Below are 26,739 nucleotides of genomic sequence, written 5' to 3'. Positions count from 1 at the left end.
CAGTAACCATTTGCACATGAGGGAACTGATGCCCAGGTCTGTCAGTTTCCTGATGAGTTGTGAGGGGTGGATTGTATTGAACGCTGAACTGAAGTCTATAAACAGCATTCTGGCGTAGGTGTTGTTGTTGTCCAGGTGTGAGAGGACAGAGTGCAGCGTGATGGAGACTGCATCCTCTGTGCTCCTGTTCTGGCGGTATGCGAATTGGTGGGGGTCCAGGGTGGGGGGGAGACAGGATTTGAAGTGTGCTAGGACCAGTTGCTCTAAGCACTTAGTGATGATGGGGGTGAGTGCTACTGGGCGGTAATCATTGAGGCAAGATGGGTTGGAGTTTTTGGGTATCGGGACGATGGAGGTGGATTTGAAGCAGGCCGGTACCACAGCGTGGGCCAAGGACAGATTGAATATGTCTGTGAGCACTCCTGCAAGCTCCCCAGAACACGCTCTGAGAACACGCCCGGGGATGCCATCAGGACCTGCAGCCTTGTGGACATTGATCCTGCTCAGCACCGCTCCTACATCGGTGGGGGAGAGAGTCAGATGGATGGGCCCGTGGCTGGATTGGTAAAGGGCAGAGAGCTCCAGTCCGACTCAGATGCCAGCAAGGTGGAGGTGGAGTACTGGTTTGGGCTGGTATCATCAAAGATGAGCTTGTGGGGCCTTTCCGGGTTGAGGATGGAGTCAAGCTCAACTCCCAGTCCTACTGCCAGTTTCTGGAAGACACCTTCTTCAAGCAGTGGTACAGGAAGAAGTCTGCATCCTTCAAGAAAAACATGATTTTCATGCAGGACAATGCTCCATCACACGTGTCCAAGTACTCCACAGCGTGGCTGGCAAGAAAGGGTATAAAAGAAGCAAAACTAATGACATGGCCTCCTTGTTCACCTGATCTGAACCCCATTGAGAACCTGTGGTCCATCATCAAATGTGAGATTTACAAGGAGGGAAAACAGTACACCTCTCTGAACAGTGTCTGGGAGGCTGTGGTTGCTGCTGCACGCAATGTTGATGGTGAACAGATCAAAACACTGACAGAATCCATGGATGGCAGGCTTTTGAGTGTCCTTGCAAAGAAAGGTGGCTATATTGGTCACTGATTTGTTTTTTTTTGTTTTTGAATGTCAGAAATGTATATTTGTGAATGTGGAGATGTTATATTGGTTTCACTGGTAAAAATAAATAATTGAAATGGGTATATATTTGTTTTTTGTTAAGTTGCCTAATAATTATGCACAGTAATAGTCACCTGCACACACAGATATCCCCCTAAAATAGCTAAAACTAAAAACAAACTAAAAACTACTTCCAAAAACATTCAGCTTTGATATTAATGAGTTTTTTGGGTTCATTGAGAACATGGTTGTTGTTCAATAATAAAATTATTCCTCAAAAATACAACTTGCCTAATAATTCTGCACTCCCTGTACTTGTTCAGCTGTTCTTCAATGCAAATAACTAAACAATCAATCACGTGGCAGTAGCTCGATGCATTTAGTCACAAAGTCGTGAAAACCCTGCAGAATTTAAAAACTAAGGATCAAAATGAGGAAGAAAGGGGATTTAAGTGGCTCCCATTGTCACTTAATGGTTGTCGGTGCAGGATATACTGATTTGAGAATTTCAGATACATCTGATCTCCTATAGGATTTTTTTCACACAATCTCTATGGTTAATGGGGACAACATGCCAAACCTTAAAGCAGACTGGTTACAGCAGCAGAAGGCCACATTGTCTGACGTCTGTCAGCCATAACACAGGCTCACCAAAATCAAATATCAGAAGATTGGAGAAATGTTGCCTGGATGAGTCTTGATTTCCGCTGGGACATTCAGATGATATGATAAGAATCTGGTGAAAACACATGAAAGCACTGATCCGTCCTGCCTTGTATCAACAGCTGAGGCTGGTGATTATGGGCGATATTTTCAGAGCACAGTTGATGTTGAACCGAGTATGATTTAAATGTCCCACCATGTTATTACTTTTTTCAAGTAATGAGTAAAGTAAGGGATTACTATTGCAAAAAAGTAATTTGTTTACTGTTACTTTCCCATAGGAACGCTGCGTTACTAAACTGTGATTTTGTTTGTGAGAGTGTCTCATGATCAATGTTCCCTCTAAGCTGCGCACGTGCGCACGTGCGCAATTGCGCACTGCTGGCACGTCTCTGCGCACAGAAAATCTGCGTTGCGCACAAAAAAAAAAATCTAACCTGAATTGAAATTAAAATGAATACTTCAACAATTCTGTTTTGCAGTCAGTAAGTGACTGGATGCTCCCGTATGGGATTAGAACGATGTCACCGTATCCCATAGTCCAGCCAATGATGCGATTCACATTCGTATATACGTCCTTATTCGTCCTTTTGTGCCGACACCAATGTTTTAGCTAGCAAAGCGGCGTGGTTGATGTGGAGTGAAGCCACGTTAATCACAACGTGTACAACCATTGGAGATGTGAGCAGGACAGACGGAGCAATTGACGGAAAAAGTGTGGACTTTATACCAGTTTTTAAACTGTGTTGATCGGCCACATAAAACCAGAGTTATGATAAAAAATATCTGCAATGTTTGGTTTTCTTCCTGAATACTGTCGTCGTTTATATTTACTGCGGGAAGAAACGGTAAAAATGGCGTTTTATAAGGAAAACGCTCAAAAACACTCTCAGTAAAAACAACGCCAAAAAACCCCACCTTTTCCTATTGGTCGAAAAATGAAACCTGGTTGACCAATCAAAAAATGATATGGCAAAATGTCATTTAGTTGTTTAGGAAGGGGGAAGTTTTAGGAGTGACAGCGGTGTTTTGAGATGTGAGAGATTTGCGATGTTTAGCGCAAATCTTGTGTAGTTAGTGTGTAGTTAGTGTGTAGTGTAGTCAATAGTTTTGTTGTGTGTGTCAGAACAATGAGGCGACTGCTGAATGTTACAGGAGTTACAGCAGTGATACATCTGCTGTTGTCAGGCCTGCAGGTATCAGGCTGTAGTTCTCCTTTATCTCATAGTGGACAGAAATGATTTTTTGGAGTGGCACAAATAATTTTTGTGCCACTCCAAAAAAATTTTGTGGCATCAAATTTGATGCAGAACAGCTGATTGTTCTGTAAATAGTTTGAAATGTTTATTTTTTAAAAATGGCTTGGCTGCATTTTTAGGTAAACAGCTGCAAAAAACTTTGTTGTTTTCATAACTCAGTTACTTTTTTGAAGAAGTAACTATATAATTAATTGCCCAATATTGGTCATTATTTACTGTATTTTGCAGACATAGAGTTACAGGACTCTCTCCCAGACCACAGACTCATAATACAAGTCAGAGCTTTATACAAAAAAAAAGAAGAAGAAGAAGAAGAAACTTTGTTTTCAAAATTGGAGTTCAAGTTATTTTTTACTTCCAGTAGTGTTAACATACTACACAGGTCATGAACAAGATTTTTTTTAATTTTCATTGTAAGTGGGCTAAAGCAGTTAATTAAAAGTAGTCTAACATAAATGCTGTAATTTGATTATTTTAATAAACCATGTAACTTGGATGGATTGGATGCTGGCGTGACCACAGTGCACACGTCTGCTGTTGCTCACAGTGGTCCAAGGGACGCTCAGGGAGTTTGTGTGTTCGCTCAGACACATGAAAAATTAGAGGGAACATTGCTCATGACAATGACTTACGAGCTTGCGACGTCCGTGGCAGCTACAGACGTGTGCAGATCAACAATAGATAATGTGGAGCTGAGGAGAGAGTACGACTATGCAGCATTTAAATCTTGGAACTACTGACATTACTTTGAGTTTTATTCTGTAAAACATGACAAACATTAGTGTCCACTGGGGAAGAAAACTTCTTTTTACAGCATAAAAATTAAACTTCAAGTCTGAGGAAGCACCTAGCACATCTGATTTCCACTATTTCCATGTGTTTTTTTTTATGTGTAATGTCTTTACTCATATTGGTAAATAGACTTTAAAAAGGATTTTCAAATATAAATAATATATAATATATAAAATTACCAAGTATCTTTATGTGTTATTGTACCTACATTATAACCAGTTGGGTTTTTGGCCACGTAAAATATGTTAACAAACTATTCTTATATTTGTTGCATTTTTTCTGCTGGCCCATGGCCAGATTACTCTAGAATTTGGCCAAGATGTCTTGTTTGATGTCTTGGTTGCAGTTTCTACCTTGTGACAGAAATGTTGTTTGTAGCCCAAAATGACTTAATATCACTCATGAAGGATGCATTTGACATATATTTCACATATTATAGACTAACAACTTATTTATAGTAGCTTAAATACAAGTAATCAGTTTTTGGCAGACGATCACTTTTTGGCACAACATGGGAATGTGAAATTCACAGAGAAACCCACTGATCACCCCGAGTGACATGACCTCTGCGGTACCGGGCAAAACTCCGACTGCCCCACTTCTGCTAAACAGGTGAAAATAGACTCAGAGCAACAGGACTTAGTGCTGCTAAAAGTTTGATTTTATTTATTTTTTTCTGTTTTACTTGCATCTATTTGAAAGAGTGAGTGTAAACACAAAAGAATATTTTATTGTATAGCTGGAATATACAGAAAATTCAGTGTTAAATGTTAAACAAATGTCTTCAAGTCAGAGACTGCTGCATATAATTACATTTTTGCTTGATGCAATGTACATAAAGTTGAAAGATTAAAATTAATAGAACAATTTTTAAGAAGCAACTTTTTCATTTGATTCAATTCAAAAAATAGAATTGGGCTGAAAAGTCTGTTGCTTTATTACGTGTTCAGGTTGTGTATCATGTTTTTATAAAGTAACTAAGTAATAAAGCAACTAATTACTTTTGAAGATAAGTAATCCATAAAGTAACAAGATTACTTTCTTGGAGAAGTAATCTGTAATTAGTAACTAATTACTTTGTTCAAATGGTCACAGGCTATCTGAGTATTGTTTCCATCCATTTATGTGGCGTTCTTCTGATCACTGCTTTTCAGCAGGACAACATACCAGAATCACAAAGCTTAAAATATCTCAAACTGGGTTTTGGAACATGTCAATAAATTCTGTTGGCAGCGTGGGAAAGTTGGAGTGATAAAGCTTTGATAAGTTTTTAACAAGATAATACTTTACTTATGTCATATTTTGAAATTCTAATAGTCGTAAAATAAAAAATTATCTCTGTCTGGCTGGCACTTTTTTTTTTACAAGATGTTGTCTTCGTCTACCACCTCTAACTCCACCACCTCTGACCCCAAACGTGTTGCCCTGGAGACCTACTGGAGGGAAGTACACAGCATTGAGGAAGAGAAGGATGGGGAAGAAGAAGAGGAGGAAGATGAGAGAAAGAGTATGGATGGTATGTCAAACTGACAGCTGAGTCAGATGTCATCTTACTGTTCGGATCCTACGTGATTTGTTCCTTTTAGAGGTGGAGCTTGAGGAGGCGTGGCTGACAGATGCGGGGTTGGCTTCCCTGGTGACGGGCTTGCCATTGGCAGATGAGGTGCCACCGCCAGCTGAGGTGCTGCTGTCCACTTTGACACATCAACAAGCAACCACTGTGAGGAAGAGGCTGGATAACTATAACGAGACACTGAAGAAGAGAAACAGACAGCCAATCAGAGATGTCCGGGATATCTTCACTGAGGTGGGACACAAACATAGAAATGCATTTTATATTAAATGCAAAACAAATGTGCAACACAGATGTAGAGACATTTTATGAAATTGTATAGTCGACCATAGGTTTTAGAATATTACAGCAATTTAGATTATAGTCATTGTAAGAAGCTGTGTGTCTTAAAATAATTCCTGGGAAATGAATAGAAAAAGGCTGTGATCTGCATTTTTTCCCCAACTTTTTGTTCCAGCCTGACGACCCAGCAGACAGATGTGTGTACCCCCACTCCCATCATGCTGAACCACCACCAAGTCGATACCACACCACCACCAAGACCATTCGCCGAAATACTTCCAGAGGTGCGTGTCTGCTCACCTATAAGTGATTCCTGTGGTCCTTTGCAGAGGTTGGTTCTTTATATATCTTTATTTATGCTAGATGCCACCCAGGGCATAGCAGATGATTTATGGTTTTATGGTCCTTAGTACCTCTGATAGACACTGCACTGTTGTGTGTGGGTTTGGTCTATTTTTTTTTTTTTTTGGTCTATTTAGTCACATTTCTAAACAGTATGAATACAGAGTAACCTGAAGAATATTAGGTTTGTCTCAGACTGCAGGATTACATGTGGAGTATTTAAAAGTAGAATGGGAGACAGAGCTTTCAGTTTTCAGGCCCCCTTCTGTGAAACCAGCTTCCAGTTGGGATTCAGGAGACAGACACTATATATATATATATATATATATATATATATACACACACACACACACACACACACACACATATATATATCTATATATACATAGATATAGATATATGTACATAACTGAACATTTAGGAAGATCTCCTGAAAATCATCTTTTGTCTCACAGTTTCTTAATTACATGCAAATTTACAATAATGGATGACACTGCGTCAGAGTGTCTCTGAGAAATAACTGTAACATGAATTATAGCATGTAAGCTGGACAGGAAGAGTCATTTTATATAGTGTATGATGTCGTCTAGCATGGAAACATGTCGGTTACTGTATAAAAAGCTCTCAGGAAAAATAGGACTACTCATTTTTTTGTATGTATATATTCTCTGTTTTCCTCCACAAATTTTTATATTATTTACAGGGAGTGCAGAATTATTAGGCAAATGAGTATTTTGTCCACATCATCCTCTTCATGCATGTTGTCTTACTCCAAGCTGTATAGGCTCGAAAGCCTACTATCAATTAAGCATATTAGGTGATGTGCATCTCTGTAATGAGAAGGGGTGTGGTCTAATGACATCAACACCCTATATCAGGTGTGCATAATTATTAGGCAACGTCCTTTCCTTTGGCAAAATGGGTCAAAAGAAGGACTTGACAGGCTCAGAAAAGTCAAAAATAGTGAGATATCTTGCAGAGGGATGCAGCAGTCTCAAAATTGCAAAGCTTCTGAAGCGTGATCATCGAACAATCAAGCGTTTCATTCAAAATAGTCAACAGGGTCGCAAGAAGCGTGTGGAAAAACCAAGGCGCAAAATAACTGCCCATGAACTGAGAAAAGTCAAGCGTGCAGCTGCCAAGATGCCACTTGCCACCAGTTTGGCCATATTTCAGAGCTGCAACATCACTGGAGTGCCCAAAAGCACAAGGTGTGCAATACTCAGAGACATGGCCAAGGTAAGAAAGGCTGAAAGACGACCACCACTGAACAAGACACACAAGCTGAAACGTCAAGACTGGGCCAAGAAATATCTCAAGACTGGGTTTTATGGACTGATGAAATGAGAGTGAGTCTTGATGGGCCAGATGGATGGGCCCGTGGCTGGATTGGTAAAGGGCAGAGAGCTCCAGTCCGACTCAGACGCCAGCAAGGTGGAGGTGGAGTACTGGTTTGGGCTGGTATCATCAAAGATGAGCTTGTGGGGCCTTTTCGGGTTGAGGATGGAGTCAAGCTCAACTCCCAGTCCTACTGCCAGTTTCTGGAAGACACCTTCTTCAAGCAGTGGTACAGGAAGAAGTCTGCATCCTTCAAGAAAAACATGATTTGGAGTCTTCTCTCACCCCCATTCTCTGCGACCTGCTGGAGCGGGGGGCTAGGAGGAGGAGTTGGCTGTCCGACTGCGGTCTGGAGTGCGGGGCCTCCCTGCTGCTGCGGAGTCGGGGCGGTCTGCCTCTCCCCACCGCAGGGAAAAGGGTAACACCACCTGGGTCTGGGTGCAGTTCCCCCCTCCAGGGGCAAGGGTACCTAGACCCGGTTTGTAGAGTACGCTTGGGGAGCGTGATCGTGTGTACAGCGTCTCTTTATGTCTGTCTCCACGTTGGTTGAGTGTGGAGTAAGTGCATATGAGAGCATGAGGGTGGGAATGGATGTTTGTGTCTGTGTGTGCCTGTATGTCTGTGTCTATATGTCAGGTTGGGTATCAGACGCCACCTCTCTGGGGACATCTCAGGCCCTCCAAGGTTTGGAGGTCTATCTCCCCCCACCACCACTTCCCCTGCCAGTGGCGGACTCCCTCAGGTATCGGTGCGTTGGTGGTTCTTTGTGTCTGGGGATGGGCGTCCAGGTACACACCGGCTCACTCCTTGGCGGCCGCTTATCAGGGCCTGGATCCTGGGGCTCGCTCGGGCCACTTCGGAGGTGGGGTGCCCCCGGCCTCTCGGCCTGGGGCTCGGTCACTCAGGCACGGCTGGCTGCCGGCGGAGCTCACGGGCGCGTCACTGCAACTCCCCCTGGCTTCTGCTCCGCGGCTGCTGAGTGAGCCCTCATCTGGGACTCTCCTCAGCTCTTTCTGGGACAGTGGCGCGGCTGCCCCTCTGTTAGTCTTCCTAGGTCTCTTGTGTTCTGGGGGCCTCTGGATGTCTGGAGTTTTGATCTCCTCCATACCTGCTTCATGCCCTGGAGGACGGGGCTGTGGCCCCCCCACACCCTCTAGCAGATCATTACATGAAGGAACCTTTTAAAAAAACAAACGCGTCCATGCTCACAGGTGTACACACGGGTGATCACACCCACAAACTACACCCTTTTTGGCTCCTACCTCAAAGCACACTGTGTTCTGTTGATCTTATGTGCTGCACAATAATGTTTAACATTTAGTATTTACTGTCATATTCCCATATATCATTGTGATGTTGTTTATTCTATTACTCTTGTTCTCTTCTGCTTGTTTTCTTTTTTCTTTCTCAGCAGGTGACCCAGGTGATCGATATATGCATTTTTTTTTCTTTTTTTTCTCTGCCCGTTCTGTTGGTTTTTGTTTTTTGCCCTTCTCCCCCGTCCCTCTTCTCAGCTGTTTCTCTTTCCCTCTTTCTTTCTCCCCTTCTTTCCTCCAGTCAAGTCTGTCCCGTATTCAGCAAGTGAAAATAAAATAAACAATAAAAGGTGAATCAAATGGACCATTACGGCAAGGCTGGGATGGTCAGTTTGGTAAAGTAAATCCGTTGGGCATCTTTCTTTGCCTTTAGACAACAATTCTGATGCAAAAGAGCCAAACGGGACAGGCCAAAAAAAAAGAAAAAAGAAAAGAAAAAAGAAAAACATGATTTTCATGCAGGACAATGCTCCATCACACGCGTCCAAGTACTCCACAGCGTGGCTGCAAGAAAGGGTATAAAAGAAGCAAAACTAATGACATGGCCTCCTTGTTCACCTGATCTGAACCCCATTGAGAACCTGTGGTCCATCATCAAATGTGAGATTTACAAGGAGGGAAAACAGTACACCTCTCTGAACAGTGTCTGGGAGGCTGTGGTTGCTGCTGCACGCAATGTTGATGGTGAACAGATCAAAACACTGACAGAATCCATGGATGGCAGGTGTGGAATACACCAGGCACAAACACACGCACACGCAGGTATGTACTGCCAAATTCCACATTTATTTGTTTGTTTACACAGCTGACTCAGTCGCACAGCCTGACAGCTCACGAGCCCAGCTGATCTCTCGCCGCTCCTCCCCGTCTCACTATAAACACAGCGGAGGGAGACCATCATTAGTACATAAACACCATCAGCTGTTCTTACCGGCCTCGCAGCGCCGCCCTGTTGAGCCTTCTGCCCCACTCCTCCCCGGCAGCTGCGCCCGGGGCCACGCCTCCGCCACAGCAGGCTTTTGAGTGTCCTTGCAAAGAAAGGTGGCTATATTGAGATGAGAGATGAGATAGCCTTTATTTGTCAGTTGCAGGTCTTTTGCCCACAACCGAGATGACAGACCTTGTCGACCGTACATACAATACAAACATCACATTGGGGAGACAGGTCAGGCCAGGTAGCGAGAGGAAAAAAAACATTGAAATGTGCAACACAAAAGGATAATACAGGAATGCACAGGTATCAACACACCATAACACATTAAACACAGACAAGCAACATGGGAAAGAGTTCCAGTGTGTACATCTGATCTGGGACCGCTGCAATCTTTCGACTGCGCCTCCAACTGACCCAATGTCCACATCATGGGGGAGGTAAGCATTGGAGGTGGCGTTGGATCCGGGGTAGGGAGGGTGATGCGTCAGTGAGTGCTTATCAGTATCAGTATATGTATGTGTGTGCGTGTCCATAGTTCAGCTGAGACAGTGTCCTTCGCCCTGCCAGGCTAAGTAAACAGTCTTCCAGCCAACCCAGGTGGCCTTGCATGGAATGGGAAGGAACAGACTCAACACAGTCGTTATCAGGGAGTTGTTGTTCAGCTCCAGCCTTGAGCTGGCGCCGAAGGGGTAGCCGGGTTATGATGGTAATTGAGAATTTCAAGCTGTTTTTTAACACTCCGACACTGGTCTCTCAGTCTCCCGTTAATAGCTGCGAGCTTCTCCGTGATGTTATTAGCCGTCGATTCTGTGGTCTTGTCACTCTTTTTGCTCACATAGCAGATTCTGAGACCTCACGACCGCAGCCAATATTGGTCGCTGATTTGTTTTTGTTTTGTTTTTGAATGTCAGAAATGTATATTTGTGAATGTGGAGATGTTATATTGGTTTCACTGGTAAGAATAAATAATTGAAATGGGTATATATTTGTTTTTTGTTAAGTTGCCTAATAATTATGCACAGTAATAGTCACCTGCACACACAGATATCCCCCTAAAATAGCTCAAACTAAAAACAAACTAAAAACTGCTTCCAAAAACATTCAGCTTTGATATTAATGAGTTTTTTGGGTTCATTGAGAACATGGTTGTTGTTCAATAATAAAATTATTCCTCAAAAATACAACTTGCCTAATAATTCTGCACTCCCTGTATAAAAGAAGTTCCATAATAAGTGGGACTCTACATCCACGCTTGCCACCAGGCAGTTGAAACTTTCATTCAACTTTCATTGGATCAGGTGACTGAAGCATCTCTTAGTTATGCTGCTATTGCCACGGGCTTCAGGGGGACCTTCTATGATGCAGTGAACATTTTGTTTTTGTGTTCTGTTGTGTTTACATTTCACTTTTGCATGTCATTAACTTTTGTCTTCTCTCCCATAGCATGTGTTCTGTCCTCGTCTTTCAATGCTCTCCTCTTCCTCACACGCCCCAGGTCGGTCGGTCACAGCAGATGTCTGTCGCTAAGCCTGGTTGTTCTTGTTAAAAAGGAATCTTCCTTCTCACCATCTCTTCATCATCCTCCAGATGGCTGTTGTGTCAATGCACTATATAAATAACTCTAGCTGTGTGATTTGAACAGATCTGAAAAAGGTTTTTAATGATTTGCAATTTGCTAGTTTTATTTGCTTTTGACATCCGAGCATCCCAGTGTTTTTGGAAACAGGATTCTATTTCTGCAAGAGATTTTGTTTGTTTTTTCTCTGTACCTGCTGAGAGCTTTATGCTTTGTGTCTTTTACAGTACGACCAACTCTACCCGTGTTGGCTGTTGAAGATCAACTACCAGAGCACCCCTCACCCCCCTCAAACACAGACTCTCTGCATCACGCAAACTCTCCAGGAAACAAATGCTCTCCGACACATGTCATCGACACAACTGTTCTGACACATGCACATTCTCCAACACACACTGACTCTCACAAATATACCTCTTCCCCTCCTCACACACACTCGTCCCCCGTCAGTCAATTGATGCAACCTGACTGGGTGCTGCGGGACTCTCCATACTCAGAAGGTGTGGCTGAGCACAAAAGGGGCAAGGCTTGTTGGGACTGTTTACGTTTCCATAGAGACAACAACAGTGAGCTGCAGGTGAGTTTGACCTGCTGCATGCTGAGAGAGGTCTTCCAGTCAAATCTGATTGCTTACAACACAGGAGGCTGCTAACGGATGCAAAAAAGAATGTGTGTGTGTGTGTGTGTGTGTGTGCGTGTGTGTGCGTGTGTGTGTGTGTGTGTGTGTGTGTGTGCGTGTGTGTGCGTGTGTGTGCGTGCGTGCAGTTTGCATCTATCCCTCCCTCTCAGGGTCTTAGCTGTGCAGGCGACCTGTCGTCACGTGACCTCACACAGCTGTGTTTCATCTCACACATTGAGCTCACAACCTTCCTGATGACTCTGGGGATCCACACCAAACGCACACGTCCTCCACGCTGCAGGAACCGGGGTGAGTTTCTTTTTTACATAATGATCTGCATTCAGCTTCACAGCAAAGACTTTATAGCATTAGGATATTAGAAAGCTATAGCGAGTGATGTTAACACTTTTACTGATTAACTTAAGTTTCGCCAATGTAATTATGCATTTTTAACATAAACACAAAAAGTAATGTGGAACTAAAAACGGTATCTAACCAAAAAAACAAGATCCAGATCCACATAACAAAGAACATCTCTTCAAACCATTTTTCCTGGATTTCCAAATAGTTGTTATTTTTACAGTAGATGGTGTGTCATCATTTGTCTTACACCATGGCTCCTTATTGTTTGCAGACAATTTTCAGAGTGGATACAGCAACATTACATTTCCAGTGTAATCAGTGAGAGAGGCAGACATGAAACCGATGTGGAAGTGGAGTGCATCTACTCCACAAGCATAAAAATAGATAAGTTTACTACTATTTTTATTTTTTTCACGTAAGGTGTATGTATGTATTTTGCCCACAGAAAAGGGTCATAAAGTCCCCTTACCCCCAACCAGTCACAGCAGATGACCGTCCTCCGTGAGCCTGGTTCTGCTGGAGGTTTCTTCCTGTTAAAATGGGGTTTTTCCTTCCCACTGCCACCAAAGTAGTTGCTCAGAGGGGTCCACTGACTGGGTTTTCCGTGTGTTCTCTGTATTATTGTAGGATCTTTATCTAACAATATAAAGTTCCTTGAGGCAACAGATGTTGTTGTTTGGCCCTATATAAATAAAATTAAAATATTTGTGTTTTATTTTTTATTTAAATGACAGCAACAGTCATAATTCTTTGTGATGTATACACTATCAGTCGAAAGTTTGGACAGACTTCCTCATTTAATGGTTTTTCTTTAGTTTCATGACTATTTACATTTTAAATTCTCACTGAAGGCATCAAAACTATGAATGAACACATACGGAATTATGTAGTAAACAAAAAAGTGTGAAATGACTCAAAACGTGTTTTATATTTTCGATTCTTCAAAATAGCCACCGTTTGCTTTGATTACTGCTTTGCACATCCTTGGCATTGTCTCGATGAGATTCATGAGGTCATCACCTGAAATGGTTTCCAACAGCCTTGAAGGAGTTCCCAGAGATGCTGACTGTGGAGGCCCGGCCATCTGGCACAGCACTCTGTTGCTCTCTGTCTTGGTCAAATAGCCCTTACACAGCCTGGAGGTGTGTTTGTGGTCATTGTCCTGTTAAAAGATAAATGATTGTCCAACTAACCGGATCGGATTGCCCAAACAAATCTCTTCTGCTTGTTGCTTTTCCTTAGTAGTGGTTTCTTCTACTTTGAGGAATCTATAATATAAGATATATTTAGAGTTATTTATCATTTTTTCTTTGCTGTATAACCCCATATATCTTTCTTCATATATATCTACAATGTAGAAAGTAGTAAAAAGAGATAAAACATTGAATGAGAAGGCATGTCCAAACTTTTGACTGGTAGTGTATTGTCATAGGGTTTTCTTGAAGAAGTGAATTTACCAAACTTAAACTTTTCTCTCCCTTTTTTAAGATTTAGAGCTTACATCTTAATGCTTGCTGCTTGAAGCAGTATTGCTGTTCCTGTAGTATAAATGTAAAAGAAATGTCGTGTTAATTTTCATGTAATCTATAAATTACTGATCGTCCAACTTTATGTACTGAAATTGCCATCTGGGAGTTTCTAGAACTTGCCACCCTCATAAACTAACCAATATAAATCTGAAATTACACTATCATAACTACAAATACTCCAGAATTTAGAGTTAGAGAAAGCACTCTAGGTGAAAGTATCTTATGAATGTACTAGAATAACATGAATGACTCTTACCATCTTATCTTCTGTCCACACGTAAAAAACAAATCTGGGTCATCTACATTTCTCTAAATTGACTACAACATCCTACTCCACTTATCCAAACATAATTTACATTTTTAAGCAACTTTTTCATATTAAATTGTACAATAAATGTACCCTGAAATGTTTAACAACAAAAATCATCTTCCCACTTACATGAAGCAGTACAGAATTATACCGCTCTGCAAGATTTAATGTAACTCCCACGCAAAGATGTGTGTAGAAAATCAGCGGTCCTTAACCTGTTTTACCTCTGGGTAGGGATGCACCGATACCGATATCGGGTATCGGGTATCGGGGCTGATACTGTAAAATGTGTGTGTACTCATACTCGTAAAAGTTAACCGATACCATGAACCGATACTAACTTATTTCATTAATCAGAGGGTGGCTTGTCATTTTTGTTGTAGTTTTTTAGATTGGCCACTAGGGGAACATCCCGCGCTAAACAGGCACAGGGTTAGACGAGTCAGACTGGCAGCTCCAGATAAAAAAAGAGAAACTGGAGGCTGCTGTAGCTAGGCTAAACAAAATGTCAGCAGTGTGGACCGGAACAGCCAACTTTAACTCAGGTTTTGGAAAAGCGATGAAAAATGTCAAGAGAAAATCCACGGGCAGTTAAAATAACAGAGGCTCTGACTCGTTTTATCGCTCTGGATGACCAGCCAATGCCAGTCATGGAAAACATAGGATTCTTCTCAGCATACTCGAGCTGCGATATGAAATTCCCAGCCGCCCACACATCAGGGAGATAATGGTGACAAAACTTTCTAAAGAGGTAAAGACGAGCAGTGTGTGCGCGATGTCAGTCTTTGGTTTAACGGCACAGTGGACTGATGATCCACGGGCAGATGGGGAGTTTGTTCGTCAATGCCAAATACTTTCATTATTTTGTTTGTTTGTTTACATTATGAACACTCTGCAACAATTTAAAAGTTTATTTTATTCTCAAACCTAATTTGTATTTATTATATTCCAAACAGAAGAGTTTATTTATTATTCCGAAAGCTCGAGACAGTGCCAATAGTTCAGTGATATTTTGCTAAATTACAATGTGGAGACTCTGCAATAATTTAGCAGAAGTGCTTATTTTTCACTTGAAATTTTTTTGTGGTCATTTTTATTAAGATTTTATTTTTTTTCGGGAGAGAATAAAATAAAATCTGTCTTCCGATTCATTGCATTTGTGTGTGTGTGTGTGTGTGTGTGTGTGTGTGTGTGTGTGTGTGTGTGTGTGGTAGAAGTATCGGTTTTTGTACTCTGTATCGGCAAGTACTCAGATCCAAGTATCGGTATCGTATCGGTTTGAAAAAATTGGTATCGTTGCATCCCTACCTCTGGGTCTAATGTTTTCACTACAAAGTTGCCCGGGGCCCGACACTGTATTGAATAAATTGATGTTGCTTTTGGTTTTATATATATTTAATAACTAAATCAAATCTACATCATTTTAATGGCTAAAACCTCGTCAAATAAACATGATGATGACATGATGCAATCTAATAATCCCAAAGAACCTGTACATAAAACAAAATGCCAGCAATTCATGGAACAAATCAAACTGCAAAGTTAAAAGGCTCAAGTCAGGATTAAAAACACAAAATAATTAATAATTCAATTTTACTAAAAGAGACAAGAAAAAAGAAAAAATAGAATAATGTGCTCATAAAACAAATACATTCAAAATAATTTTCTAATTAAATGAATAAATAAATAAACTGTTATAAAATTTAAATAAAGGGCAAATGAAAATATAGCCTTATAATCTGTGAGTGAATCTGAAAGGTTTTTTCATTGGCAGAACCAGAAGTTATTCTTCAACAAACAGTCACAATAGGCAACTCCCCTTTTATGTTCAGCTGTTAATGAGACACGGGTCTGGGTGGAATGGGGGAAAGGCTCACTCTCAGAGCAGCTTCCAGTGTTGCTCTGAGTCTGGTTCAGGCTTTGGTCTTGGTTGTGGCCACAATGGAAAATCCTGATTTACACAGATATGCAGTTGTGAGTGGGACAACCTCATCAAGTCAAATCAAAATTTATTTATATAGCACATATTAAAAACAACAATGTTCACCATAATGCTTCACAGTCAGTAAAAGCATGAGACAATTAAGACAAAACAATAAAACAGGACAACAAACAATACGTGACAACACAACAAGCAAGAACAACCAACTAGTTAGAATCAAAAGCCAAAGTAAAAAGATGTGATTTAAAAGACTGGATAGACTCGGCTGTACGAATATGAACAGGGAGGTTATTCCAGAGTCTAGGTGCCACGGTTGCAACGGCCCGGTCACCTCTGGACTTCAGTCGAGACCTAGGTTGTGCTAGGAGCCTGTGAAGTAGTTCAGAAAGATAGCTGGGCGCTAAATTATTCCGATATTTTAAAAGTGAACAAAAGAATTTTAAAATCGATACGACATTTAACTGGGAGCCAATGTAATTTGGCTAAAATTGGAGTTATGTGTTCACAGATTCTCGTACCTGGTAAAAGATGCGCAGCTGCATTCTGAACTAACTGAAGCCGTTAAAGAGAAGAGTGTTGGAGGCCCGAGTAGAGGCAGTTACAGTCATCCAATCTGGATGTGATAAATGTGTGGATAAGCGTTTCAAGGTCCTTTAAAGGAAGGAACGGCTTTGCTTTGAATATCTGACGCAACTGGTAAAAGCTGTTTTTTACCACAGTAGAGACCCGTTTCTCAAGTTTAAAAGAGCCATCCAGGAACACTCCAAGGTTCCTTACAGTGAGCGAGAGATGGCTAGCAAGAGGGCCAAGGGCAGAGTGTGACCATCAAAAACTACGATTTCGGTCTTATTCTCGTTCAGTGTATGAAAATTATGTGATAACCAAATTTTAACTTCATGCAAACAGTTGAACAGAGGTTGCAAAGAAGCAGACACATCTGATTTCAAAGGTGAATAAATCTGGATATCATCGGCATAACAATGAAAGGAGATGTTATATTTTTAAGAAATTAATCCCAACGGCAACATGTACAAAGAGCAGGACCGAGCACGGACCCTTGAGGCACACCACAATAAATAGGGGCAGAAGCTGAGGAGTGTTGCCCTATAGCAACAGAGAACGACCTCTCTGAGAGGTAGGATTTAAACCGTATACCTTTGAGACCAACAACATGTTCCAGTCTTGATAGAAGAATGTTGTGGTTAACCATGTCAAAAGCAGCAGTCAAGTCAAGTAAAACTAAAACCACGGAATAGCCAGAGTCAACCGTTAAAAGAAGATCATTAAAAACTCTAAGTAAGGCTGTCTCTGTGCTGTGGCGACGTTTCAAACCAGACTGAAACTTTTCATTAATACCATTTGCATCTAAAAAGGCCTGAAGTTGTTTAGAACTACCGTTTCCAATATTTTGGAAATAAAAGGGAGTTTGGAGATCCGCCTGTAGTTAGTGAGAGCATTAGGGTCAAGATTTTTCTTTTTCATAATAGGTTGCACAACAGCATGCTTAAAGACAGACGGTACACAACCTGATGACAATGATGCATTCAGCGGAAGTAAGATACAAGGACCAATAATATGTAAAGATTCCTTAAAGAAACGAGAAGGACGAATATCGTGCGGGGAACCAGAGATTTTGAGATGATCAATTATGTCTTTTAAAGCAGAATAAGACACTGGCTCAAACTGTTGAAAGACAGTCAAGCACTCAAAGGCTGGAACTGGGTCTAACCTTATAAACTGAAACTCTTCAAATAAGCCATAAAGTTGTGTCTCTCCTTTTTGCAGAGTCGAAGAGCGTGTCAGGTCACATTTCACTGCGTGTTATATCTGTATAACCATGCACATGACAAATAAAGAATCTTCCTCTGCAGATGATCAGTTAGCTGTTTGACAACTACTCTTTCAAGAATTTACGAGATAAAAGGAACGTTGGAGATTGGCCTATAATTAGATGGGTCAAGGGATGCCACATAGCGATTATTAGAGATAGTTTGGAGGAAGACATTACTGAAATTAACTCAGAAAGATCAATAGGAGAAAAAGACTAAATGGTACTGAAAGCAGCGGTACATGTTGTTACATCTGTGAGATGATCATGAGTAATTTTTTCTCTAATGGTTAAAATGTTATTTGTGAAGAAGTTCATGAAGTCATTACTAGTTAACGTTAAAGGGATGGTTGGCTCAACCGAGCTCTGACTGTTTGTCAGCCTGGCTACAGTGCTGAAGAGAAACCTGGGGTTGTTCTTATTTTCTTCAATCAGTGATGAATAGAAAGATCTTCTAGCTTTACAGAGGGCTTTTTTTTATAAAGCAACAAACTATTTCTCCAGGCTAAATGATGATCTTCTAAATCTGATCTTCTAAATTTGTGACACGCCATTTCCTCTCCAGCTTAAGAGGTATCTACTTTAGGGTACGTGTTTGAGAATTATACCAGGGAGTCAAGTACTTCTGATTTGAGGCTCTCTTTTTCACAGGAGCTACAGTATCCAGAGTTGTGCATAGTGAAAGTTAAAACAATTAACAAGATAATCGACCTCTGTTTGAGTAGCCTTCAGGTACCTGCTCTGCTCTCTTTTGGTACAGGCTATTGAAGATGATAAAAGTGGGTGAACTGTATTCTTAAACCTAATTACAGCACTTTCAAAAAGACATCTACTTTGATGAAATCTATTTCCCACTAAACAAGAGAGGCTTTTCAGGAAACACTGTTTCAGTTTCAATTCAATTCAGTTTTATTTATACAGTGCCAAATTACAAGAACAGTCAAGGCACTTTATTTTCTAAGGTAGACCGTACAATAATACATACAGAGAAAAGCCCAACAATCACATGACCTGGTATGAGCAAGCATTTTAGTGACAGTGGGAAGGAAAAACTCTGTTTTAACAGAAAGAAACCTCCAGCAGAACGGTTTAATGGAGAACGATTAAAAACACTGTCCTCACTGCTGGATCATAAAAAATATTTATAACAGTGTTCTGTAATTATTAGGTTATTTAAACATTAATTAATACTTGGAACACAAAACCTTAAAAACTGCTTATTCCAGTATTGAATCAGGTTGGATGGACACATCTGGAAAACAAGAAACAGCTGAAGTGAATAAACTGCACTGATACAAAAGGAGGTAAACCTAAACAGAAGACATGAGTTAAATGACTTTCAAAGTAAAACAGGAAGCAAGGTAGCAGGAAATGACTAAAGAGAAACAAACAAGCAGATATTACGGAGATTAAGATAATCTCTACTATAGTAATTAAAAATGTAAAATTAACAATGAAGACAAACTTTTAAAAAAATCTCAAAAACAGGAAAACTCAGAATAAACCAACAAAACCAAAGACCAATTTCTGATAAACACAAAGACTTCTTAATGTGAGATGTCCTTAACACCTTTATAAAGATCAGTACTTTGCCTTCCACCCGGCACTACCACTAAACCAATAAGGTATGCATTTTAATACCCCAGAGCACCACAAGATGGGAGATCATGTCGTGCTTCAACATTAGGAAGTAAATTCAAGATTGTCCAGCTATATCGTTTTCGTTCAACCACTGCCCCGTTTCAACTACTAGTATCACCTCCTTCCTCATTTAGTATTTTTTTTCCTGTTTGTCACACATTTGTTTCAGATCATCAAACAGTTTTCATTATTAGACAAAGATAACTCAAGTATATATAAGATTGACTGGTTCTGCAATTCTTGGCAGCAAGAACTGCAATCCAAAATTTGTCATAACTGCTCATGATTTTTTTCGCCTCTGTGGATGAAATGTTTATTCTGTTTTTTATTCTTGGTATGATGTTCTCTTTGTGAAATGCTATGTTACACAAACACAAAGACTTTAACTTTTCTCAGATATTTTCTCAAATTTTTTGGAGATCATCAAGATGTGGCAAATTTGAGACAAGCCTTTGTATTGTTTTTGGTCAGCAGTTATTTTCATCTTAGAACTTTTCCATAGATGCGTTCTACCTGATCTTTCTTATTGGTGAATCATGAACGCGCATCTTAACTGAGGCAAGTGAGGCCTGCGTTTCTGTAGATCTTGTTCTGTTTTGTTTTTTGTGACCTTCTGGATGAGTGATTGATTGCACTTGGACTAATTCTGGTAGGCCACTCACTCCCAGGAAGGTTCACTATGTTGTTATTATGTTTTTAAACAGGACCAGGTAGGTTTGGATTAAAATTAGTTTGAGCTGAAACCTGCAAATGTGACTATATGCAAAAACACAGAAGAAATCCAGAAGACTCAAACACTTTCATAGCACTGTGTCGCATTACAACGGTTTAACTGTTTATGCATAATAATTTTGATAATCATCCAGAACCCACAACAGTTTTGCCCTTTGCAGCTACCTTATGAGTAAGTGTTCACAGTAAACCCATGTTGGGCTAGCCCATAGCAGTTTAGCCTTTTGGGCCCCAAAAAACGCGGGCAGCCCATTGTGGGTTTACCATAGGAAAACCCATACTGGTCCTCTTTTGGGTTAGCCCATTAAGGCCCCACAGTAGTTTGATCCCAAGAGGTCCCCTGATTGTCATGGTTTTCAATGGGCAACCCACAGTGGGATTGCTCACCGTGGGTGTGGTTTGCCCACCATGGGACCGAAAGAGCCAAACTGCCGTTGGCTCTAACACAGTTAACTTGGGACTGGATGGGATAAGCGATAAGGGCAGACCTGAAACTATTTTGCTGCTGAAAAAGCCCCATTAGTAAAACCCTGTACTAAAGGATGTATAAATTGTCTCTCAGAACACTCACTGTATGATTGTTTGTGTCTTCCTGTCCATTAGACAGTGGTGTGTTTGGCGTTCCTCTGAACACGCTGTTGGAGAAAGACAGGAAGAAGTTTCCTGGGGTCAAAGTTCCTGTCGTGTTCCAGAAGGTGAAGAACGTGTCCTTCTCTATGTCTAATCAAGTTTCAGACAGGGGATAGATTGCTGGCTTCATTACTCTAAAACTTATGATACTATAGTTTAAGGCACAATCATAATCTTATGTGTCTTTGGGAAGTTCATGAGCAAAAGTGGGTTACTGTTTGGTCAGTAGTTCGATTCTTCAAGTAAGCAAATATTGAACCCCAAGCTGAAGCATCTCTTTACGGGCGACCGTGGCTCAGGGGGTTGGGAAGCGTATCTGTAACCGGAAGGTCGCCGGTTCGATCCCTGGGCTCTCTGTCCTGGTCGTTGTGTCCTTGGGCAAGACACTTTACCCTACTTGCCTACTGGTGCTGGCCAGAGGGGCCGATGGCGCGATATGGCAGCCTCGCTTCTGTCAGTCTGCCCCAGGGCAGCTGTGGCTACAACCGTAGCTGCCTCCACCAGTGTATGAATGCGAGAGTGAATGAATAGTGGCATTGTAAAGCGCTTTGGGTGCCTTGAAAAGCGCTATATAAATCCAATCCATTATTATTATTATTTACGTGCATGATGTAAAATGTTTAATGCTTATAGTAAACAGTGCTCAGAGTAGATAAGTGCTGTATAAGTATGAGCCCATTAGCATATGATCTTGGTGACCTAAAGTAGTTGTTTAACTAACAGCTAGCAAAGTTAGTTTACCTTTGTTTACATCTTGTTTAGAAATTTAGTGAAAATAAACAAACAACAGTAACCAGTCACACCTTCCTTTATGTGTGTGTATGCATGCAGTTGTTGTGTATCTTAGAGCAAACAGGCCTGTTGACTGAGGGGATTCTCAGAGTACCAGCATCAGCTGCTAGAGTCAAGGTAACACACACACACACACACACACACACACACACACACACACACACACACACACACACACACACTGCTGTTTGTTTCCATACAGAATAGCTGTTGCCACTCAACAATAGTGCCACATCAGCAGTGGAGTAGGAGGAGAAGTGGAAATCAGAAGTACTGTACTATTATATTATTAAAAACTGTGGTAAAAGCTGGCGAGCCAGCTGTGGTGCAGCGACACAACACACCATGTAACAAAAAATGGGGAGGTGCGTGACCTGCAGAAACGTTCAACTTTGGCACACTATACCATTCATGAGGCACGTCATGCACTGAAAGTCTACCTGCAAAAAGCATCTGTTGTTGGTTGAAGGGAGTGTCAAAAACATGTGGTACAACCAGTCTGTGGGCTACTATCCATTATCCATTTGAAGAGCAAAGTTATAACACACAACAAGCTGAAGTGAAACCGAGTGTGAAAGATTACCACTGCAGCCAGTCTGTAATTTTTATCTTTGGTTATCTTTCCACATCTCTTTCATTCGCAGTGAACTGCCTGTCACTCCCTTCCCTGTTCCGTCACATTTGTCAACCAATCAACATTTGAACAGTGCATAGGTTCCCTGCCTTCATAGTTAGGATGTTGGATGACTGGAGGTGCATCATCATGGGCAAAGCAAGGTCAACATTCCCAGATCCTCAACCATGAACCTTAACCTAGCTCTAACCCGAAAGCCGTTCTGAACCCAACACTAGTCCTAGTTTTTAGGTAACAAACGAATGGTTATTTTCTACATCAAGTTGTTTTTCTCTTTAGATGATGCTTTAACATAGCATAGTACTAAGGTCAAGACAGCAGCTAAGTGGTGTTTGTTTCTAGATTTTGAGATTGTCTAAACTCAACATTGGTCCTCACAAAAGATGGACACACACCCTGACACACTTTAAAATGACTTTTTGCATTCTGGAAAACTGAGTATGTCTGCCTGTGTGTATCTATGTCTCTCTGTGTGTAATACCTACCTGTTTTTGTCTGATTCTCTGTCTGTATCTTTCTCCCTGCTGTCTCTCTGTCCACCTCTCTGTTTGCTTGCAGTGCCTTCGTAGAGAATTAGACAGGTGCTATGAGGGATTTGACTGGTCTGCGCTGAGACAGGTGGACGCTTCCAGTCTGTTGAAGCTTTTCATCAGAGAGCTGCCAACCCCTCTGCTGACACACACACACCTGTCCACCTACCGCTCTGTACTGAGTATGTGTGCACACATACAAACACACATTTTCATCATTTAAATGTGTTTGCATTACATGAAGTGTTTCTGTGTGTCCCTGCAGGTATCCCCTCTGAGCTCCATCAGGTTCAGGCCCTGCAGCTGCTGACGTTGCTTCTTCCAGAAGCCAACAGAGAAATTCTGAGAGTAAAGCTTCACCCAGACATTGTCTACACACACAAATGAGAGAGAATTGGGCAAACAGTGAGAAGCAGAAAGAGGGCAGTAAACACACAGTATACATATGTCACAGCCTAAAAGAGCATGGGACAGCACGTTATAGGGAATCTTTTAGTTTTACAGAAAATTTAATATCATTAAAATATACTCTTGTAAACTCATTTAAGTCTTCACTTAACCTTCATTTATCGACAGACAGACAGACAGACAGACGATCAGCTAGGTGAGTGACTCCAGCAGATCCCAGGAACAACATTGGAGATCTCTGTCCAGATGAGTGCAGTCCTACGAACAGCTAAGAAAATGCACAGGGCCCTCAAGCTCCCAGGCCTCATGTAGAAGACCTGAGCTTGACAGATAGACCGCCCGCAGATGCGAGAGGTCCCCCACGCTATCCAAACCTACACACACAAACACAGACACACACTATATTGCCAAAAGTATTCACTCACTCATCGAATCATTGAGTTCAGGTGTTCCAATCACTTCCTTGGTCATAGGTGAATAAAGTCAAGCACCTATGCATGCAGACTGCTTCTACAAACACTTGTTGAAGAAAAAGGCTCTCAAGAGGTCAGTGAATTCTAGCATGGTACCATGATCAGATGCCACCTGTGCCCACAAGCCCAGTCATAAAATTTACATAAAAAACAGCAGATTTAGATTAGGTATATCCCTAGTCTTTTCACTAAAATATAATTTAGTTTTAGTCCAGATTTAGCCACCTAATTTTTGTTTTTGTCTTGCTTTAGTTGAGTATATATCTTTAGATTATGGTAGACTAAATCTGAAGTTGATTTAGGTCACCAGATTTTAAGGTGTCATTGTGTTGGTACAAGTGAGAGTTGCTCTACATGTCTCCATATGTCCACAATTCTCTTCCTCCAAAACATTGACATTTTGTCACATTTTCATGAGAAACAGGGTGCATAGATGTTAGCTGAACCCCTGTCTCTATCCCTGTTTGTCAGCGGCAGATCAATTGTGCATGTCTAACCTTACTGCACAAGATTATTACTTCTGGCTCACTTCCTGCCTTGTCTCAGAAGAAACATTTTCATCTCGTTTTTATTCGTGGACGAACGTTTCGATGCCTTTCATTCATTTTTATTCAGTTATTGTCTTGTTTTTGCTAGAAAAAAAGTTTGATGAAAAATATAATAAAAATTAGTCAACAAAATTAATACTGCTACTAAATATTCCATAGTCAACTGTGCAGCGTCAATGGATGCTGAGGGACGTTGCCAATTTTCTAGTGAATCACTGCAGAGCTAAAGCGATTGTTATGGTTTTCTATTATGAATACATTATGGATTTATGAGATTTGTAAATCATTGCATTCTGGACCAATGTGCAGTACTCACAGAAAAACAACTCATCAAAGAAGAGAACTTCACAAAACAAAACAAAACCCCTAACGTAAACCTAAACTAAACTGACACTGAAAACTAGATACTAGGAAACACGGCTTGAAACATGACGGGAGAAAACACAGTACAAAGAGAGAGTAGGTTAAGTTAACCATCCAACAACAAGCAAGGGTAGGCTGAGGACTAAAATACACAGGTAGGATCACGAGAGGATTAGGAAACAGGAAGAAACACAGCTGGGACAAATCAGACATGATGCGATGAAGGAAGGCAAAACTAGATACACTGGGGTAGGAGACAGACTATCAAAATAAAACAGGAAATGCACCACGCACACACAGACACGGACTCAGAGACACGAGCTTAACATCCCAATAATACTGACACAGTACAGAGGGAACATAAGGACAGGGCCTAGACAGGAGACATGACTGACTGGGGAACAAGAGAATAAACATGAAGACCTAGAAATCACAAACCCAGAAGAACTAGAGATCTAGAAATAAAAAACAGAAACCAAACCCTAATAGTCATGAACCCTGATGAAATCAAAAAGAAAAGTACAAAACCTAAAACACTGGGTCACCAACCCAGGACCATGACAGACTTTTTTTTTTTTTAGAAATCGCACATGGTTGCAAGAAAACCTGTTTTTTGTGGTTCCAGGCTCTGCTGGTCTTCCTCCGTATGGTGGTCTCTCATCAGGATCAGAACCGTATGTCTCTGTGGAATGTGTCCATGGTGATGGCACCCAACCTGTTCCGTCGTCACCATGGAAACAAGCGCTCAATTGCTAAACGAGATGAGATGGAGGAGGCAGTGGGTGGAGCTCAGCTGATCCGGTTGATGATCATTCACCAGGACTTGATTTGGACCGTAGGTTTCAGGACACACCTGCACAGTCTCGGTGCCCCTAACCCCCGATGACTTCTCGTTCTCTTTGATAGGTCCCCAAGTTTCTACTGTCTCAGGTGAGACAGATGAACCAGGTGTCCATTCAGAAACAGCTTGGCCTGAGCTGGACCAGTAGACTTTTGAGGAAGAAGAATGACAAGAATGAAAGAGATCAGGTGAGACAGAGACCAGGGCCAAGGAAGACAGAGACTAGGACCTGGAAAGACCAAGAACTGCATGAGATGGGCACCAAAACAAGGTGAGACAGAGAACAGATAAGAAGAGAGAGAAATCAGGTTTGATACAGGTCAGGACCAAAGGAGATGGAGTCCAGAATCAACTAAGGCAAAAGCAAGGTTAGTCAAAGACCACAGGCATGCGGGGCAGAGTCCGGGTTCAGCGTGCTGTCTGTTTGTGTCTCTGCAGATCACAGAGCTGTGTGAAGGTGTGATCAGAGTTCATGCTCCTCTACACACCAAGATTTCCATGGTGATACAACTTGAGGAACAGACAACAGCCAAGGACATAACGTCCCGCTTCGAGTGTGAGAACAGGTGACAAAATCTCTCTCTCACACATAGATGCACATTTATCCGACTTCTGTGAGGATCCATACCTATGGTCCCCACCTGTTCCCACACTGAAGGAAAATCTGACTTTTATTTACCATCCCTGTCTTTCTCCTTCTGTCTTTGTTTTTCTCTGATCAGTCCAGTTCAACATCTTTATGAAGTTGGAGGAAACATCTGTGAGTCACATTATAACATCATGATAAACACCTGACGGACTGGATGTTAAATATTAAAGCTGTCTCTCTGCCTGTCTCTCAGGTGAGCGTCGTCTTCATCCTGACTGTGTTCTGTTGGATGTTTACAGAGTTAATCCCCACTGTGATTGGCTAATTAAACCCTGACAACCTGTCTCAGAACCTGTTTCAAGTGTCTCACCACCTCTCTCATTAATGCCTCCCCACCGGTCGACACATGCACTACCACCTGTCTCATTGCCCTCACTCCACGTCTCAGCTCGTGTTTTTTGCTGTCACAAAAACACTGGCACCAGCCTCATCACATTTGTGACAATCTCTCCCACAAGTGGATCCAAACTTCCCTTTATCATGAACCACTTCCTTTGTGCATACAGCAGCTGTTGGCATGACATCACAGTAACATTGTCCTTTATCGAACAATTGTTCAGTCTGTTTTTTTTTTTATCTTTCTGAATTTGGTTTGTCCTGGCAGATTAGTTACATCTTCTCCTGCTCCGGTCTTTATTTACTGCTGTTGTTTCTGTACATCAGAACAAATGTGTTTATTAATGATGCTCATATTAAAACTTGAATATGTACTGATGGCAA

The 26,739-nt window shown here is 41.3% G+C and overlaps 1 protein-coding gene across 1 annotated transcript in view; it reads left to right on the top strand.

Annotated features, from left to right (window-relative positions):
- Positions 1-26,739, top strand: part of arhgap28 (Rho GTPase activating protein 28) — a 29,775-nt gene extending 3,036 nt beyond the window's left edge. The window contains exons 2-15 of the mRNA XM_026180187.1: positions 5,195-5,342; positions 5,413-5,633; positions 5,857-5,965; positions 11,415-11,764; positions 11,953-12,115; positions 20,755-20,846; positions 21,613-21,690; positions 22,766-22,919; positions 23,003-23,085; positions 25,155-25,364; positions 25,436-25,558; positions 25,809-25,936; positions 26,093-26,130; positions 26,213-26,739. Of these exons, the coding sequence (XP_026035972.1) occupies positions 5,195-5,342; positions 5,413-5,633; positions 5,857-5,965; positions 11,415-11,764; positions 11,953-12,115; positions 20,755-20,846; positions 21,613-21,690; positions 22,766-22,919; positions 23,003-23,085; positions 25,155-25,364; positions 25,436-25,558; positions 25,809-25,936; positions 26,093-26,130; positions 26,213-26,295 (1,980 nt within the window). The 3' untranslated portion in view covers positions 26,296-26,739. The remainder of the gene's footprint in view (positions 1-5,194; positions 5,343-5,412; positions 5,634-5,856; positions 5,966-11,414; positions 11,765-11,952; positions 12,116-20,754; positions 20,847-21,612; positions 21,691-22,765; positions 22,920-23,002; positions 23,086-25,154; positions 25,365-25,435; positions 25,559-25,808; positions 25,937-26,092; positions 26,131-26,212) is intronic.

The sequence above is a fragment of the Astatotilapia calliptera genome, chromosome 9 (assembly GCF_900246225.1).
Source record: "Astatotilapia calliptera chromosome 9, fAstCal1.2, whole genome shotgun sequence".
In the NCBI taxonomy this organism is placed as follows: domain Eukaryota; kingdom Metazoa; phylum Chordata; class Actinopteri; order Cichliformes; family Cichlidae; genus Astatotilapia; species Astatotilapia calliptera.
This window is presented reverse-complemented; position numbering and strand designations above follow the sequence as displayed.